The following is a 17331-nucleotide window of genomic DNA, read 5'->3' on the forward strand; positions in this document are numbered from 1 at the left end:
TTCAATTGGCCAATCGGACGTCTTTTGCAGTGTCAAGTTTTACAAGTTTAAATTTAAGTTATTAACTTAGTTATACTTAAATAAAAATATGATTTATACGATAATTCTCTTTTCTTAGGCAAAATTAGCAACTGTTAAGATACATAGGATTTGTTCAAATAGAGAAGATATTTATTGTCTCATATTTTATAACAGACGCATGGTAAGTACTTCTTTTTGAGTTTGTACAGTCCAAGACTAAATATCGGATCTACCTAGATACCTACCATTCATAGAAAAATGCCTAATCTATATCACAGCGTAAGCAAAATTAGTCAGAGTACTTTAGTTAAAAGAGTGCAATTACTGTTTATTACTATTTGTTATTTAGAATAAGGAGGGCTTTTGCAGTTTTGGTCTAAATTAAAATATTTGCGTCACATTGTAGGTATTACTTCAAAAAAGCAAAGGCCAGATAGTCGCTTGTTTTTAAAGGTTTATTTACAATATTAAATTTATGTAGGTAATATTTTATATGTCAGGGGAGCAAACGAGCCTATAGAACATCCATAAAAGGCAACTGCCGCTAGCAATGGTCGCACATGTTGTGATGCCGGCTTATAAGAGAGGAGTATGCCCTTTTACTGGTTTGGAGGTCGTATCTCCCAGGAAAGACCTGCACCGGTAGCCGATTCCACAGCTCGCCAGATCGCAAAAGGAACTGGAAGACTGGAAGAGGAGGTGCGGATGAAACCTGGAATTTATCCGGCTCGTGCAATAAAGATACAAGAGAGAGATCAGCCCAAACAGTTTTTAAGAACACTTTCACTTTTTTTCAGTACACTTGGTAAAATACGTATAGTGACGCAATGTCCCTACGTAGAGAGAATCAAGCCGATCAGTTTTAGTTAGGAGATCAATATTTATTAGAGTATTAAATCATTACTTAATAGAGTAATTATATTTTTTTTCATTTTATTATTTAATATGTATTAATTTAAATGGAAAAGGATGTTATTTTTATACTTACTGATAACAATAAAACAACGTATAACTCCTTAATCTGTATTTTATAATTGACAAATATGTCATGTACATTTGTTGGCAGCAACACATTCGAGCAGCTCTTTTATAAGTTCTCATATACAAATATTGACAATTTTACATAGACATAAAGGGAGTATTGAAACTATAATATTATCTATATAAAATTAATTTAGCTAACATTTTTCGAAATCTTTCGATACAAATGAACCCAAGTTGCAAAGAATTTTGATCCTTTAAACACCTTGTATGTTTGTTTGAACGTATGAGCTTCAAACAGTCAAATAATACCACAACGTTCAAAGCAACAAGAATGAGAAAAGCTACGTAAAAGACGTAATAGCTATTTGAGGCTAGTACTTTTATTAAGGGAGTTCATTTTTAATTCTAAATCACTTTGCCGTGAATATTTATAATTAACATCACCTTATCAGGTAAATATGCGTATAAATTCGGAAAAATCTGATTAGAGCCATCAGAATTTGCAACAATTACACGTAAAAATTGTAAATTGTTATTAGTTATTATCGCCTATTAAATATTGTATGCATCTCATGTTGACAATATCTCATTTTCACTCAGTACATACGCAAAAAGTTTTCATTCATGTATGTACAGTTAAACCTGAATAAGTGAGAACTGGGTAAGTGAGAGAACTCTATAAGTGAGCCGGGACCCGTCATTTTAAGCTCCCAAAACCACTATTAGCGAGAAACAGAAACCTCTGTAAGAGAGTCGTTTTTCCCTCCTGGACCTCCGTAAGTGAGACTGCTACTTATCTATACCTTTATAAGCGACAGTGGAGCTTGATCAAGCAATATTCGACAAAATTTATGAGTTAGAGAAAAACATTCAAATTACAAAAACAGAAACCCAAACGAAATTGACGGATTTTTTTAAGTGTAAATAAGTTCAAAATAAAATAAAATATATATGTTGTGCACATAATTATAACATATTACATATTTACTACATTCGTACATGCCGTGACTTGTTATTGCTGCGTACCTCTATTAGAGAGAAACGCTACCCATGTACCTGCATTAGCGAGAAACTCGGGTTAGTAAGAAACCTTTAGAAGCGAGAATGAGATTGTTCTCCCTTGATCTCTCGCTTATCCAGATTCAACTGTACTTCTAAAGTTTAGTTTAAAAAAAAAATATGTTTCATAAAACGCGATGGTAACATTTTATTAGATGTCTTAACATATGAGTTATACATTTCACAATTATATTTACAAGAAAAAGTAACATCAACGTATACGCGCCTACACGTACTTCACGTATTAGTTCAATAGTCCACCAACTTCACTTTTCTCCCATCTGAGTCATCTCTTCTTGAAGGTCCATCTTCATGTCTTTGTCCTCTGTAATCTTTGCGGCCTCTGAAAATCCTACAATCGTTAAAGGTTTTTTTTTGGTAGCTGTCACGCCAGGATTAATTTATTGGTGTATTTTTTCTTTATTCTTTATTAAAAAGACATCTATTTTATTAAAATTACTACCTAAAAGCCTACTACAGGTTTTGTAACCTTTGTGATTATCCTATACTGACTGTTTTTAAACAGTAAAATAATAATTTTAGTACGATAATATCATAAAGTCGCTTAGACATGGGTAGGTGTTACAAAACTACTACTGTGTGGTCTCTGGTAAAATGACCAGTGCTGTGGAACACGTTTACTCTACAGCAGAATGCTGAGCCAGGGCCAGTTACAACACACACACACATGTAAAATGTACCTAATTCCTTTTTTTCGTTTCATAATTTTTTTTAATTTTTTTTAAATTATTATTTCGTGTGTTTCCGTGCAAAGGCAGGTAGTTTAGTTGTCCTAATGCTTTAATAGAATTGGTATCAAATAATTCGCTTTAAGTTATTCGTGCTAAGCACAGAGCCATCTTGTGACGGAAATGCGTTCTCATTAGATGCGTTTAGTATGTGTTTTGATGTGTATTGCGTAAAAGAATGTATAAAGCCATTTGTTAGATTAAATTGTTTTTGTTAGTTTTTATTCAGTTTTAATTCTGTGGGTAATTAATATATTGTCACTTCAATGTCAATATTACGTTAAAAGTTAAATGTTGTACTATTTTGTAAGTGTATAGAAAAAAAAATAAGTTTAAAAACCCAAAAAAACTAAACTTTATCTACATAAATTAACTGATGTATTAAATTTAATCGCTAGTATGATTTAATTTGGGAATTCATTTTGTGATTTAAATAAACCTGTGCCGGTATTCTCTTTCAATATCGGTATCGATCGTTTTTGTATGCAATTTTGATGAAATTCTCTTTCAAAACCCGTAGCGCTATAACGAACTATGTACGAAACTTTTCTATACACACCTATTATCCCTTCTTTGCCTGAATTCCTCTTCGTGGCGTCTCCTATCCACTTCTTGGTACTTCTGCTTGTACGGAGACACTTCATCCGACTCCCAAACCTGAATTCGTTTCTCTGGAGTTTTGCTCTTGGACTTACTTCGCTCTTTTGGCGATGGCGATTTTCTGTAAAAAACATTTTTGCGTCACATTTATTTCTACAGCCTATACATTTTGCTAAACAGAAATCCAGATTTATTTATTATTTTATAAAAAAAACATAAATTTATGTAACGTTGGAACACAAATTGGTCACCGACTACTCGACATAATATTATAATACTTAAAAACAAAATTAACTACTTAAATGTATTACTTATTTCTTGAAATTAATAAAAAGAAAAAAAATTGATATTTAGTTTACAACGTGTTTGGTTCAAAGTGCAGTAGCCAAGTGCCAAGTATCGAGCTACAAATTTAATTCTTAAAAATTAAGTAATACGGCAATATGTATTCATTTGAACGATAATCGCGTTAGTACCATTTATTAATCTAAAACCAGCAACACCAATTGTTGATTAGTTAGTAATAAATGTGTCTTTCCTTATAAATATTTATTTATTTATTGAAGTTTACTACATCATACAAAATGCTTTATCTCCATTATTTGATACAAGCTATATTTTCTAAAATATATGACAATTTTGGTAAACATAAATTTAAATAAAAATATGTAATGTAAAAAACAAGTAAATTGTTTACTTTAAAATACCAGTAAAACAGCGGATTAGGTATGAGACACTTAACAATCATTTCTTTCAAAACAGCCCACTACCGAATATATCCAGTTGCAGATAGGATTGTTATAATCGTGAAGACTTCGAATGAGAGGTGCCTGTACTCCTAGCTTGGTTTTTGCAGACGGAATTTAGAAAATTCTGGTTTTAAACCCTGGGAATGAATAAGGGTATTTGACCATTTAGCAATTTGTATAAGAACCTATGTGTTTAAGGTGTATAAATCCGGTATCATTTATATTTTAGTTAATTCACTGTTTGTGGGAATTACTACTAACTTCATTTTATTTAACGGTTTAATAATCCACCATAAATGGATTACACCATATTAATAATTTGCGGGTTGAGGCAATGTGTGTGTGCAAATAGAATAATAACAGATATTGAGACAATTTTAGTTTAATTTACTAGAATAAAATATTACCTGGGCGATGATTCACTTCGACTTCTTTCGGAGTCGTCTTCGCTCGATCGACGACTTTGTTGGTGTCGCATTTCGCGTTGTCTGGAATATGAAATCAATATATTCAACCGATTTAAAAAAACAAAATTAGTATAGGAGGTATGAAATTGACGTGTAATCTATTTTTAAATATCTAATTATTATTATAAAACTAAAATCATTCACCGAAAAAAAATAATCACGAAAAATTAAACACACTTGATATACCAGTCAACAGTAACTTAAACTTGGATATTATAATAAAGGTATCTTCTAATTCAAATTCAGAGGAAATATCTTTGTATATTTTTTTTTTCAGAAAATTTTGTAAACAAATTCATTTACGAAATTTAGTACATGAGTCATACGCAAATCAACCAATTCCAATAAAATCACATACTAGATCACATAAAAGAGGTACCAACTCGCTGAAACTATTTGAATGTATGTATATTTAGTGCATTTTGATAAGGAAATTTCGTATAATGAGGCCTTTTTAAATTAAAAACTAGTATCCTTTAAATGAATTACGATGGATTAATACTGACTTCCTTCGTAGCTTGATAGCGAGTTCCCGCATCTCTTCATCTCGTCGTGCCTGCCTCCTGCTTTCCCGTTCCAGACGTTCCGCTTCCAGGCGTTTGTCCGCACGCACTAAAATAAGAAACATTAAAGATTGTATACAATCTTTTATTATAAGTACATAATCTTTGTCATCTTAAATAGTGGGCGAAAGTTTTGGCGAAAAAAAAATAATAAAAAAAACGACTTCTGCGTATGTTGTGTCTGCTTTTAAACCTAAAATAAAAATACCGAAAATTGAATTTATGATGTTAAATTTATCAAACCCGCGATCGCGGGGCCAAGAATGCACCGAGAAAGAATTATATGGTAAATGTTGATTTTAAAATTGTTCTACCTTTAAGCTTATTCTGATTGAAAGACCAAAATATATAGATAATCAAAAAGAAAGTGCGCGCGTACAAAATACACATGTCAGAAGTGAAACTTCTTTGGCAAACAAATTTTTAAGTCTTGTTCATATATATATATACAAATGTGGCGAAAATTAATACAAATAATAAATTTATTTCTTCAGTAATAAAAACACGTAGCATTTTAATTTACAATTCTTCATTTGAGATTTCAATAAACTCTTTACGAAATTTTAATTTTAAAAATAGAATTTCTATAAGGTAATTCGCCCTTCTCACTCTCTCAATCGGTCTCAATCGCTCTCTCCCTTTTCTTCGACAAAAACGCTGCACATCTTCGTGACGTTCCGTAAAAAATGTACCCTCATGCGCCTAAAGAAGTTTCACTTCAATAATAATAATTTAAACTCACATTGTCTCGATAACTGCGCTTGCATTTTTCGTTTCAGCCGTTCCTTCATTGTCAGCGCCTCACGCGATGTTCCCTGGAAAATATAAACCATTGCTTAGTCGTAGTTTAGTCCACGAAATGAGACAAAACAGAAAATACACACAAAAACCCTGTCTTCCTGACGAACGGGAATTGACGGACTATTCCGTGTATTAAGTATTATTTATAGATAAATAAGAATGGATCCACACCCGTCACATCCCGTCATTTGTAACATAACTTTAAAAAAATATTTTATATCAATCACTTATCAAGTGTTAATAATCAGCTGTCACAATTTCAGTTACGTTTACCTAGTCCTAATACGAATTCGATCAAAAACTTTCCAACTGTTTTTACCTATTATGTGGTGTAACTTAATGTATATTAATTCGAATAATACAAACAGTATGATGCTTTTTTTAATTAGTTGAATTATACTATTTAAAAATGTCTTGTAATTCTGAGCTGCGTGGCGCAATTATCAACCCATTTTTTTTAATATAATAGCGTATATCACGTAAAGAAAATTACCTTTACAATTTTTTATTTGAACTTAAGAACATAAATTTATATCAATCAAACTCAAAATATCTTTATTCATATAGGTAAACATAAAGTTCACTTATTAACGTCAATCACTTGTCAACAGTCATCAAACTAGTGTCAACATTCCTCTGTCACAATTTGAGTTGGGTTCCGCAATTAGCTATGTCAATGCTGTCAATAGTCAGATCGACTGCAAATCTTGATACTTTAATATAAGTTAAAATGAATGTAACACGAATGATATCAGTTTATTATTAGTAGTTTTTCGTAGGCTTTTTGCTCTTTGGATGAAGCCAAACTTATTTTGGACATTTATATTTATTTAAGTAAACAAAATATTTCACGAGAAGGCTTCTAAGTATTATTTGAGGTTTTGGGTTTACTAAAGCTTAATAAAATTTGGTATAAACTAACTAACAATTATTAGATATCTCGATACTTAAAAAATGTGGATGTAATCAAGATAGTTGATTCCATGACGAGTTGGAAAGTACGCGAGGAACGATGTAGTATAATTAGGTAAAGATTTAAAGTTATACAAGTTTTTAAAAATCAAAATTTATTCTCATTATGTAAATTGTTTTGAAGGAAATATGTACTCTCCCAGTTTTCGAAAGCGGAACTTGGACACCCTGTATATATTTTTTTAGTTATAGTAAAAACAAGTTAAATTATTAAAATAATTTTAAAAATTTTGCACCCTTGCCAATATTACCTTAGCAAAATCAATAGTTCTCCTTAAAAATCGTCGTCTACAAAACTGAAAGGTACTAAGCGTTAATAAATAAAATGATTCTTACTGACTTTGGAGCTGGATCCAGTTAATCGTAACTGATTCTGGTTTGCCTGTGATTTATTGCCGACTGAAGATCTGGAAGGAAATTAAAAAAATAAACATTTTTTATACGTACGGGGAATTATTTCTATGCAAATAAGAATGGCCTTCCCTCACACACGTGATTGATTTTTGGTTGTATGATGACAGTTTCATGTTAACCTTCACGGCACGAGTTACGATAAAAATCTCATCTAATAAAAACCATAGGTCATTACGGTACTACAAACTTCACCCTCGTAGATTTTAAGATTAACTTTAGATGCCTTAGAACTTGAATTGTACATTACACATTAGCACAACTATGATGAACACAGATTACCTTTAGAATATAACAGTCATTTTTACAGTAAAAACTTTTAAAATATATTTGATTTTTTTTGAGAACTCTGGAAGTAACAGATAATATTAAACCATATGTTATTTCACTATTTATGCATAAAATGAAGATTCTGAAGTCGCTAACTCAATTCGAGATTTAGCCACAGCTAATTCAAGTACATACAGTAGAACCTCGATAACGTAAACCTCGGTAACATAAAAACCTCTGTTACTTCAAAAAATACTATGTTCCCTTCCCATCAGAGCCCAAAACCTCTATAACTTAAAATACGCAACCTCTATAACGTAAATAAATAATCTCTGTATAGGCCCTCAGTAACTAAAAGAAATGTTTCCACAACCTCTATAACATAAAATTGTTTGTGAATGAGTCATTTTATAAGAGTGTCAAAACAAATGGTTTCGGTATTTATTGCTTGCACGTGTTTACTAATGTATTGTTAACGTAAACAATACATTACCTATTGTTTGCTTTATCTAAATTCTTCAAAGCTTTGCGGCGGTTAGCTTTGTGACAACGACTTACTTGCATCATAAGTTAATGTGTTAATGTATTCTCCTGTCTATTTGTCATTGAAAATCAAATCAATTTAGAAAAAGTGAATTTTTTAAAACAAAAGAAAATCACAGATTTTTTAAGTAGACTAAACCTTTAGTTGTTGTTTTATTTTTATGTAATGTAAGTAATGTGAATAAATATGATTACATATTTAATTTTCCATCCTTCTGATGCATTCAAGTTAAAATGGGAGGAAGGGTACATAGAAACATGTACATACCTCTATATTAACCTTTACCTGACATAGAACCTTGATAACTTAAAACCTCTATAACATAAAGTATTTTGTGTTTCCCTTGGACTTTATCTTATCGAGGTTCTACTGTATTTACATAAAAGCAAATATATTATATTTAAAATTACTTACTTATAATTATGATCCGAGGTGCTAGAGTCAGAATCGAGCGAGAGTTCACTCGAAGATTTGTCTTCTTTGCGACGCCCGTAGTAACGCGGCACGGCTTTTGGCTCGCACTTACTGTTACCATTATAATAATTGTATATTTTATAATGATAAGTTACATTTTAATATCATTAATAAACCCTATTTTGTTAAATAGAAAATTTGAAAAAAAAATATATTTAAGGATTAGTTATATTTTTGGAAAATTCGTAACGATATTTTAATTACAGCGTAGTGATGTGCTTTGTTTCAAGGAAACGATGTATTTTTGCAAAACATTTTCGCTTTCTCTCACTCCTACACTCTACACCTTACCTTTCATATGACATCGACCTTGATCTATTTCGTTTTCCATTTCCACCGTAGCTGTAATTTAAAAAACATAAATCTCCATGAATTTGACAGTTTTGACTATATGCTTTTATTTCTTTATTAGTTTCGTGTTTAGGTTTAAAACTCTCTCATTACAAAAGTGAATCGAGAATAGAGAATATTAAAGGGGGAACGGTTTATTTTAGTTGCGTTATATTGTGTAATTACCGAATTGGATAGCTTTTATACGGAATCTTGATTGACAAAAGCTTGTTGCAACTTGCAAATAGTTATTGTCATTGCATTAAAAATGAGTGATAGAGCAGACTCTATCATGAACACTGTCTATCTCTTATATCGACAATGTTGATAACAGAAATATTTGAATGCTCTTACATATTACAATACAATATAGTATGGTGATGTTGTTACTAACACAAATACTATGAAAATGGGATTCAGGTAAATAAAATATTAAAAAAAAATTACTCCTCGGTCGTTATAAGACAGCTGGAAAGTATTGAAAACGTCAAGTAGTAAATAATGTAATAAAATCGCGTTTAATTAAAAAAAACCTAAATGTGAAAACGAAGGATAAAATACAAACTTTGAACGGCTACGCGACCGCCTTCCGTAACTCCTAGATCTAGACCTTCGATAAGACGAATTAGACCTTGATCTGGATCGGGACCTAGAAGTAGACCTGGACTTGGATCTGGACCTGGATCTTGAATAAGACTTAGACCTCGAGCGGGAAATCGAGTCCCTGAAACGCGGTCCCATCACAGGTCGGGGTTTATCGCGGGATCTTGACCTGTTGAAAATTTTATATATGTATTCATAATTTATAGAAGACCTGGGTTCGACACCAGAAATGCTGTTAACGCAAAATGGGACAATCAATTTTGATGAATCCGAGACTGTTCATTAAGTTGGAATATACCTGATGATTCTTAAGGGACCGATCAAGTATTACGTCACGCAATTTTTGGAGATTATTGACCCCCCTCCCCTAAGTAACGCGCCGTAACGATTTTCTGTACCCAAGTATAGTAAAACGTTTCGTGACCACCTAGTGACTCTTTATACCTAAAACTTACCATTACGTGGTGTAAAATACTGGAAAGTCGAAAATAATACTAACAATAACGCGTAATTCAAGCCCCGCCCCGCATCGTAATTCGTAACGTTTTACAAAAGGAAACTAAAAAAAAATACTCTAAATAATGTCTCCCTTTTAAAACGTACCTGGATCTTCGCTTTCTCACGATTTCTGAATAGAGCATATTTTTCTTAAGATTCTTCTTTAGTTTCTCAGAATAGAGAGGCTTTGGTGTAGGTGCTGTAAAATATTTTTTCAAATATAAGCAATAGCTAATGTGTACAAGGTCATAAAATTTATAAATATAATCTCTATATATATATATATAAAATTCTCGTGTCACAATGTTCGTTCCCATACTCCTCCGAAACGGCTGAACGAATTCTTATGAAATTCATATTCAGTAAGTCTGAGAACCGGCTAGTATCTATCTTGCAAACCCCTAAGTTATAAGGTGTGTTTTTATTTGTTTATGATACAGCATACAAAAATACATACAACCCTTAATTGTCATCTACCCTCTACGATCAACCCTTATCGCCTTGATAATAATATATTTTATTATAGTAGATAGTAATTTTCTAATGAACTAAAAAAATATTTCCTAGAAATAATTTACATGACAAAACAACGCTTGCCGGGTCAGCTATGTATATATCTTAGCTGATCTATCAAGCCTTAACAACACATTTATCACGATGAATTTTGTTGTTGAAGTTGGAAATTAAATACCGTTATAAACCAGTTTTTCTGGAAAAAGCGTGTAAAGGTGATGGGTATAAAAAGTTATATGAATTGCGAGTGTAGAAAGTTTTATTAACATCAGTGTATTAGGATACTCAAGCTTACGTGGTTTATCTTCTTCATCAGGCCCAAACGAGGTGATGAACTCAATATTCTCCACCTCAGGAGAAGGCGATCGCGTATTGGAACGTGCAGGTGACGCTTCTTTTGACTTCTCAGCTGGCGCTGCATAACTCGGTGGACTTGTTGGTAATGGAGGCAGTCTTTTATCCCTGGTATACCCAAAACTTATTAAAAAATAAAAAAATAAATGTCTATTATGGAACATAAGATACAGGTATCACATATTCCACGTCATTAAATTTGAATTTGTAGGCATTCCTACTCATCGGCAAAGAAGACAGAGGATGTAGGCCGAGAGAAAAAGCCGGCGTAAAAAACTTTCGGTACTCTTTTAAAATAGCAAATCATCAAACAACACTTATTTTAAAACAAATATCGCAAATTAATTTGAATAAAAAACAGATTGTGTCCCTTAAAGGGTGTCTTAGTATGTAAGTAGTATTTACGCCGAATTCAACAGTGGTCGAATATTTCCAATATAATCTCAGACGTCACCGAATTGACAAACCTCATCGATTATAATTATTAATTACTGTATACAAACTGCAATAAAAATTAAAATTGCATATTTTATTTATAGTTTAGTTTATTATCATTCATTATAATTGTTATGTTTCCCTTTATATGTTGTGCACATTTTTTTATGGCAACAGTTTTATCTTCAAGCTACTTGCCATTGTTAGACATGCATTTATTGTGTTTTTTATGTTATATGTTCTCCGTAAGTATGTTATGTATGTGTGCCTTATTAAAATAAATAATTCACGAATCACTCCTACAACGGTTCGGTAGTTTTAATTATTAAGTTTTGTGGCGTAACGTATGGACAATTACACTTATTGAAGTTATACTTCTTTAGGCGCGTTATTAAAAATTGATAAGAGTGAAATTTTACGATGCGCAATCACCGTTACACAAAATTAATAGAATGAAGTTGCCCACGGAAGATGCTACGGCATGGGACATAATTTAAAAACAACATTCGAATAATAATAGAATTTATGTTACACTTAATGTATGAGAATAATAATAAATATTTATTTATTAAATTATTCAAATGTAAATTGAACTTTATTGACTATAATGACATTTAATTGTAATGAATTATTTGCATGCAATCAAAAAATATTTTTAATAATGCCAAAGAAGTATAACTTCTTACGCGCGTACATAAGTACACGCACCCTTTTTTTATAAAATAGCCAACATAATGTAGATATGTCAAAAATAAAATTAGTTTTTTTGTGATTTTTCTTTATAATTATAATAACAACCCTCTGCATACTTTATCCTGAAACAATTATCATTGTAAACGGAAACTAGTTGCGTCTGCCTTGGAATTCTGTTAATATATCCGAATAGAAACTATCGCAATTAAAATACTATAGTTTTACATTTTCACCCGCCATTCAAACGTCGAAACAAGGATTTGACGAATATAGTCACAAACTAAGAAGGCTGGTTTCATAAAATAGTTAACATAATATATAATATTGAACTAACACTACATACCGATGTGCGCGTCTCTCCCTGCGACTCTTTCTACCGGAGAACAATGCTTTTTCCTTCTCTTCTCGCAATAATTGCTTCTGATGTTCCGCTTCATCCGCGTCACCAGTAAGAAATGAGAACAGATCACATCCAGTCATACCATATTGAGGTCCCACAGCATTTAACTCGTGAGCCTAGTGCGAAAAGTGATATCCCATAGAAAAAAATATTTTTAATTCCTTCCACTTTTCAAGGTTGTTTTTTTTTAATGGCATGAAAATTTCATGGCATTTCTTAAGGACGAACAAAGAACCAATCACAATCTTATCTCTAAATATTACCATTCAAATTTATAATTAAATGTCAACTTTTTGACTGCTTCCTTTTTGCTACTAATATACATTTACAATCAAAATATTTTTTAAATTACATGCATATAAATAGAATTATTTACCTGAATATTATGAATGAAAATGTTTAATTCAAATATAACAGCTCAAACTTGCTGTTTCCTGTATTTTGTTTAGATTTCACTAAAACTAGTATTAGTGCAATACTCTAATGACAAATATAAATTTTGACAGTGTGTTTACACTAATAAATAATCTAAATAACAAGACCTCATAGTTAATCAAACTAATAGTAAGGAAAGTATCAAGCACATAACATTTTATGAAAAAAATTAAGATAATCCAGGAGAGAATAGTGGCGGGATCTGGTATTTAACGAACAAAATAGACAACATTAAATATTAAGAATCTATATTACATTAAAGCAAATAAGAATACACTAATCCACTCACTAAGAATTAAGAAATCAGTTATATTATATAAAATATATGTATGTAAATAAATTAATAATAAATATAAATTATTTAAAAGTTGCTTACCTGTGCAGCCTTCATTTTGTTGACATCAATGCTCAGATCAACATCAATGATCTCTAAATCAGATTCATCATCAGAATCCTTACTTTCCGTTAGTTCAGGGCCTGTAATATGACTTTGTGTAATAAAACACTCACAAAAACATACACTATTAGTCAGAATCCTTGATTTTTAGTGGCGTAACTAGAGCATCTGTCAGAAGCCTTAAAATTTGGCATCTACACTGTATTTTGTTTTATTGTTACACCACTGTTTTCTAAAAGGCTGAATCTACCGTTTGAGCAGGATGGTTGAGATCCGGGATCATTATAATTGTATCCGATTGCTACACCTGTCCCCTTTTTCTCATTTAAACGCTCCTTTTGCATCTCTCTCTCCTCAATGGTGATGCCAAACTGTTCTTCCAATGCTAGTTGCTTAAGGAACTTATCTTCACCTAAATATAATATAATAAAAGTTTAGTAGTATTAGTAAAAAATAACAATAAATTAACAATTTGGGGAAAGTGGAAAAAAAAGAATATGTTAAATTATATAAGTACAATATTTGTATTATTGAAACCCAACTTTCATAAAATAACTTCAGCTTCTTAGTATTTTGAAGAATATAACATTTTAAGGGTCTGTTTCACAATGTATGGATAAAGTACCAAATAGCTAAGCAACACATAAATTATTTGGAAGATAAATTGTGCTATTTGACACTGCATCGGACTCATAACTTATGATGGAATAGCAACAATAGTGTTTATGCTACCAATAAGTAATAAATAGCTAATTCGGAACTTATGTATAACTTATCCGTACATTGTGAAACAGACCCTAAGTGTAGTCTCTAGTAACATCCTACTATGGTGTTAATGCAAAGGAAATGGTACAGCCACTTACTTATTCCAAGAAAAGTATTTTGAGCAAGGATTCTGTATCGCTCATAGTTACACTGCCTCTCCTCTTGACTAAGTTCATCTGGTGGTATGTCTGGCACTTTGATGTCTGGTATATAATCAAGGTGTGCCCTAACATCAAATCTGTCAATCATATTGCTGGTGTCACCTTGCCAGGGCATCCTGAAAGATATATGGTTTGGTACTTTTTCTATTTTAAATTATGTTTTCAATCACAGGTTGCACATAAGGATTTGGAGTGAATATATTTAAAAAATACTTTACGCGTAACAAGGGTTTCTTTATTAAAATTTTTGAAAAACATAAAGTACAGCTTTAAGCAGGGAAAAAAAGCCTTTGAAGTATTTATATATTGTTGTGGTAATTTCATAAAAAAACCAATTTCTTACATGATAGCTGGCCCTTCTCCCGCTGCAGCCACAGCTGGATCCAAATGTATCTTACACACCCTTCCATGTAATTGTAAAAATTGAGTTGGCTCTGCTTTCTAAAATAATGTTATACTAAGTTTTTGACTTTTCGTCTAGTGTGATCCTTAAAATTTCTTTAATCTTGCAAAAATTTGATTACCCTAAACGATCATCAAAGTAATTGTTATTAAATAAAGAGTGTTATAATATAAAACGCTTACTATTTTTTCATAGAAATCTTTTCGTCGTTCAGCCCTACGTCGATAGTCCACTATTAAGCCGCGAATTAAACGCTCTTGTCTTCGTGCTTCGTGCCACATTTTATAAACTATTTTAAATCAAATTAAAAACGAATTACGTTTTTTTTTATAAGAACGCTTCGTAATATCTCTGAAATAAGAAGATTATGATTTTACAAAACAGAAACGTGAAAATTATTGCTGAATGCTGATGAATTTAAGCTGAGGAGTGAGGAGTGAGGGGGAGGGCCACAGCCCACAGACTATATCATAAAGACAATGAAGTGTTCAGTGTTCTGTAATGAAGTCCATAGAACTACGAAGAGACGCAGACTATTTTTAAACCGACGAAGTTTTTTTATTAAGCTTGGAGTCAGTACTAAAATAATAAAACCTACGAAAATTAGTATTCTAATTTTACCGAGCGCAAAGTTTAAGGGGAATAGCCCTACGATTTAGGGTAAGACTCAGATACATATATTCAGAGTAGACTTAGCGCGAGCAATGACTTCAGTCTTCGGTATGTCAAAACTGTATTAAGACTACCATACTAAGAATATTCAAATAAATTATAACTAAACATTTCTTGTACTAATATAGGTAAAGGCCTATTCTATTCTTGCAATTTAGTCAGAATTTAAAAAATAATATAATGATATATAGTTTAATTTATAATTAAAACATCATCAAGGATAAAAACTTTAATTAACTGTGTATAAAAATAATTCACTATAACCTTCTACATCAAAAAAAATTTCATGCTCAAGTTGATTTGGTTTACAAATTGTTAACCATTCCATCATGTCTTCAGACATCTGCAAAGCACTCAAAGTTTCATCCATACTTCTATTTGATACTAGGTAACTTCCCTTTTTAATATACTTCTTAAAAAAATACCACATTTCTTTATGTTTTTCTGTGTCCACAAAAAAGTCTAATACATTTATTATTATAATATTTGAATTTTGAACAATATCACATCTTTCCAAGATATCTGAATTTACTATTTTTATTTTGTTTGGATCCATTGAGAACTTCTTTAACGTTTTTTCTTGAATCTCACAAAAATCTTTATTCATTTCTACACCAACAATTGAAGATGCATTTGAAAGATAATAAGCCTGTAAAATAAACAATATTTTAGGTTTGATTAAATTAATAATAGTAAATGATAATCATTAACATAATTGGTGTGTTAAAAACAAATTTTACACCAAGACTTACACCATAAAGAACTGCTCCTAATCTTGAGCCAACATCTAAAATTTGCTTCTCTTCTAGATCATTAGGCAAGAGTACATAAAATATATACATGAGAGCTTGTTTGGACATTGAATGTGAAATAAAAATCAGCTCCTGTAAGTAATACAAAATTCTTGTCAATTAATCATAATTATATAGAATAATAATATAATGTGTTACTATTAACACATTCATTTATTGTCTGTTCTGTTTATATTTCACCATATAACATATATTTATACTATATAAACAGAATATTAAAAAAAATGGAATTGAAATCACTAATAAGGTAAGGGATCTTTATTGATACTACTTAAATCAAAGTATAACCCAACCACTTACATTAATACCTCTAGACATGCAATCTGTGCAGTAAAACCGTGACAACTTTCCTGATTTAACTAATTTGTCTACTTCCTGGTCATCGTAAAGAAACTCATCAACATGACATGTATTTTCTTTAGTACAATCAGCTTGATCTCCAACTATAGGTGGAATAATAACTTCAGAGGGCATTTCAGCTATAAATGGAACTATCTTTTTCAAGCTATTTGCTATCTTAGATAATTGTTTCTCTTTCTTTTGTAAAGACTTTTTTATTTCTAAATCTGAAACACATGTTATATTTAACCTTTATATATTATATTTATTACATTGCACATAAGTCAATACGAGAAAAAATCTTTTGTGTATACTGTACTTGTAAAGTATGTCTCTTATATGTATTTATTTAAGCTAAATAATCTAAATATGTTTGTACCTTTTTTGTAACTCTGAGACGAAATCCATGATTCAATATTTTGTAAATCTGCTTCATTCAGGTCTGAAAATAAATCCAAAATTCGGCTTTTTGTTCCCAACACAGATTCGTCGGTCATTTTTTATATTGTAAATTGTAATATCATTCAATATTGATATAATATTTGGTATTAAAAAAACTCATAAATTTTTGAAAAATAGTTGGTCTATTTGTCAGTTGTCACGGCTGTTTATCTCAATTCTCTGTGAGCCAGTGAAAACAAAAATACTGATATCTATAATCATAAAGGTACTCTGTGACTTTTCTATACGTCGATCAAAGCAAATACCAACTGTAGAACTCTGTAGAAGTAGAAGGCTTTTTCTCTTAAATGGAAATGACAGTTCGTGTCGAAAAGTTTTCATTCAAATTTCGTTTCTAACTTTCAACAATTCAACATACACTACTGTTAAGGCATCTTGACTAAGGCCCCAGGCCC

The 17331-nt window shown here is 31.2% G+C and overlaps 2 protein-coding genes across 6 annotated transcripts; both read right to left on the reverse strand.

Annotated features, from left to right (window-relative positions):
* Positions 1–1030: 1030 nt before the first annotated feature.
* LOC125051571 (CLK4-associating serine/arginine rich protein) lies at positions 1031–15086 on the reverse strand. 4 transcript variants are annotated; one of them, XM_047651986.1, is made up of 17 exons: positions 14834–15086; positions 14592–14689; positions 14186–14364; positions 13573–13734; positions 13302–13402; positions 12434–12606; positions 10904–11085; positions 10201–10294; positions 9560–9766; positions 8956–9006; positions 8605–8715; positions 7306–7372; positions 5935–6007; positions 5136–5241; positions 4570–4650; positions 3373–3534; positions 1031–2416 (listed from the first exon to the last, which is right to left on the reverse strand). In XM_047651986.1, exons 1-17 carry the CDS (start codon positions 14930–14932, stop codon positions 2314–2316), a joined length of 2049 nt encoding a protein of 682 aa, XP_047507942.1. In that variant the 5' UTR covers positions 14933–15086; the 3' UTR covers positions 1031–2313. The 4 variants fall into 4 exon arrangements, with proteins under 4 accessions (XP_047507942.1, XP_047507944.1, XP_047507943.1 ...); XM_047651988.1 differs by having other exon boundaries at positions 10904–11070; positions 14834–15085; XM_047651987.1 differs by having other exon boundaries at positions 1031–2407; positions 14834–15085.
* Positions 15087–15539: 453 nt separating this feature from the next.
* On the reverse strand, positions 15540–17108 carry LOC125051574. 2 transcript variants are annotated; one of them, XM_047651992.1, is made up of 4 exons: positions 16854–17108; positions 16436–16578; positions 16076–16207; positions 15540–15972 (listed from the first exon to the last, which is right to left on the reverse strand). In XM_047651992.1, the coding sequence occupies exons 1-4, from the start codon at positions 16969–16971 to the stop codon at positions 15553–15555; spliced, it is 813 nt and encodes a 270-aa protein (XP_047507948.1). In that variant the 5' UTR covers positions 16972–17108; the 3' UTR covers positions 15540–15552. The 2 variants fall into 2 exon arrangements, with proteins under 2 accessions (XP_047507948.1, XP_047507947.1); XM_047651991.1 differs by having other exon boundaries at positions 16436–16701; positions 16854–17103.
* Positions 17109–17331: the final 223 nt, after the last annotated feature.

The sequence above is a fragment of the Pieris napi genome, chromosome 8, assembly GCF_905475465.1.
Source record: "Pieris napi chromosome 8, ilPieNapi1.2, whole genome shotgun sequence".
Classification (NCBI taxonomy): Eukaryota; Metazoa; Arthropoda; class Insecta; order Lepidoptera; family Pieridae; genus Pieris; species Pieris napi.

Coding starts and splice junctions, on each gene's coding strand:
- LOC125051571 (XM_047651986.1), bottom strand. CDS start 14,932: ATGTGGCACGAAGCACGAAGACAAGAGCGTTTAATTCGCGGCTTAATA. Junction 13,403..13,572: donor TCAACCATCCTGCTCAAACG/GTAGATTCAGCC, acceptor GTCATATTACAG/GCCCTGAACTAACGGAAAGT. Junction 6,008..7,305: donor TAACTGGATCCAGCTCCAAA/GTCAGTAAGAAT, acceptor TATATTTTCCAG/GGAACATCGCGTGAGGCGCT.
- LOC125051574 (XM_047651991.1), bottom strand. CDS start 16,971: ATGACCGACGAATCTGTGTTGGGAACAAAAAGCCGAATTTTGGATTTA. Junction 16,702..16,853: donor GTCTCAGAGTTACAAAAAAG/GTACAAACATAT, acceptor CATGTGTTTCAG/ATTTAGAAATAAAAAAGTCT. Junction 16,208..16,435: donor GCATGTCTAGAGGTATTAAT/GTAAGTGGTTGG, acceptor TATTACTTACAG/GAGCTGATTTTTATTTCACA.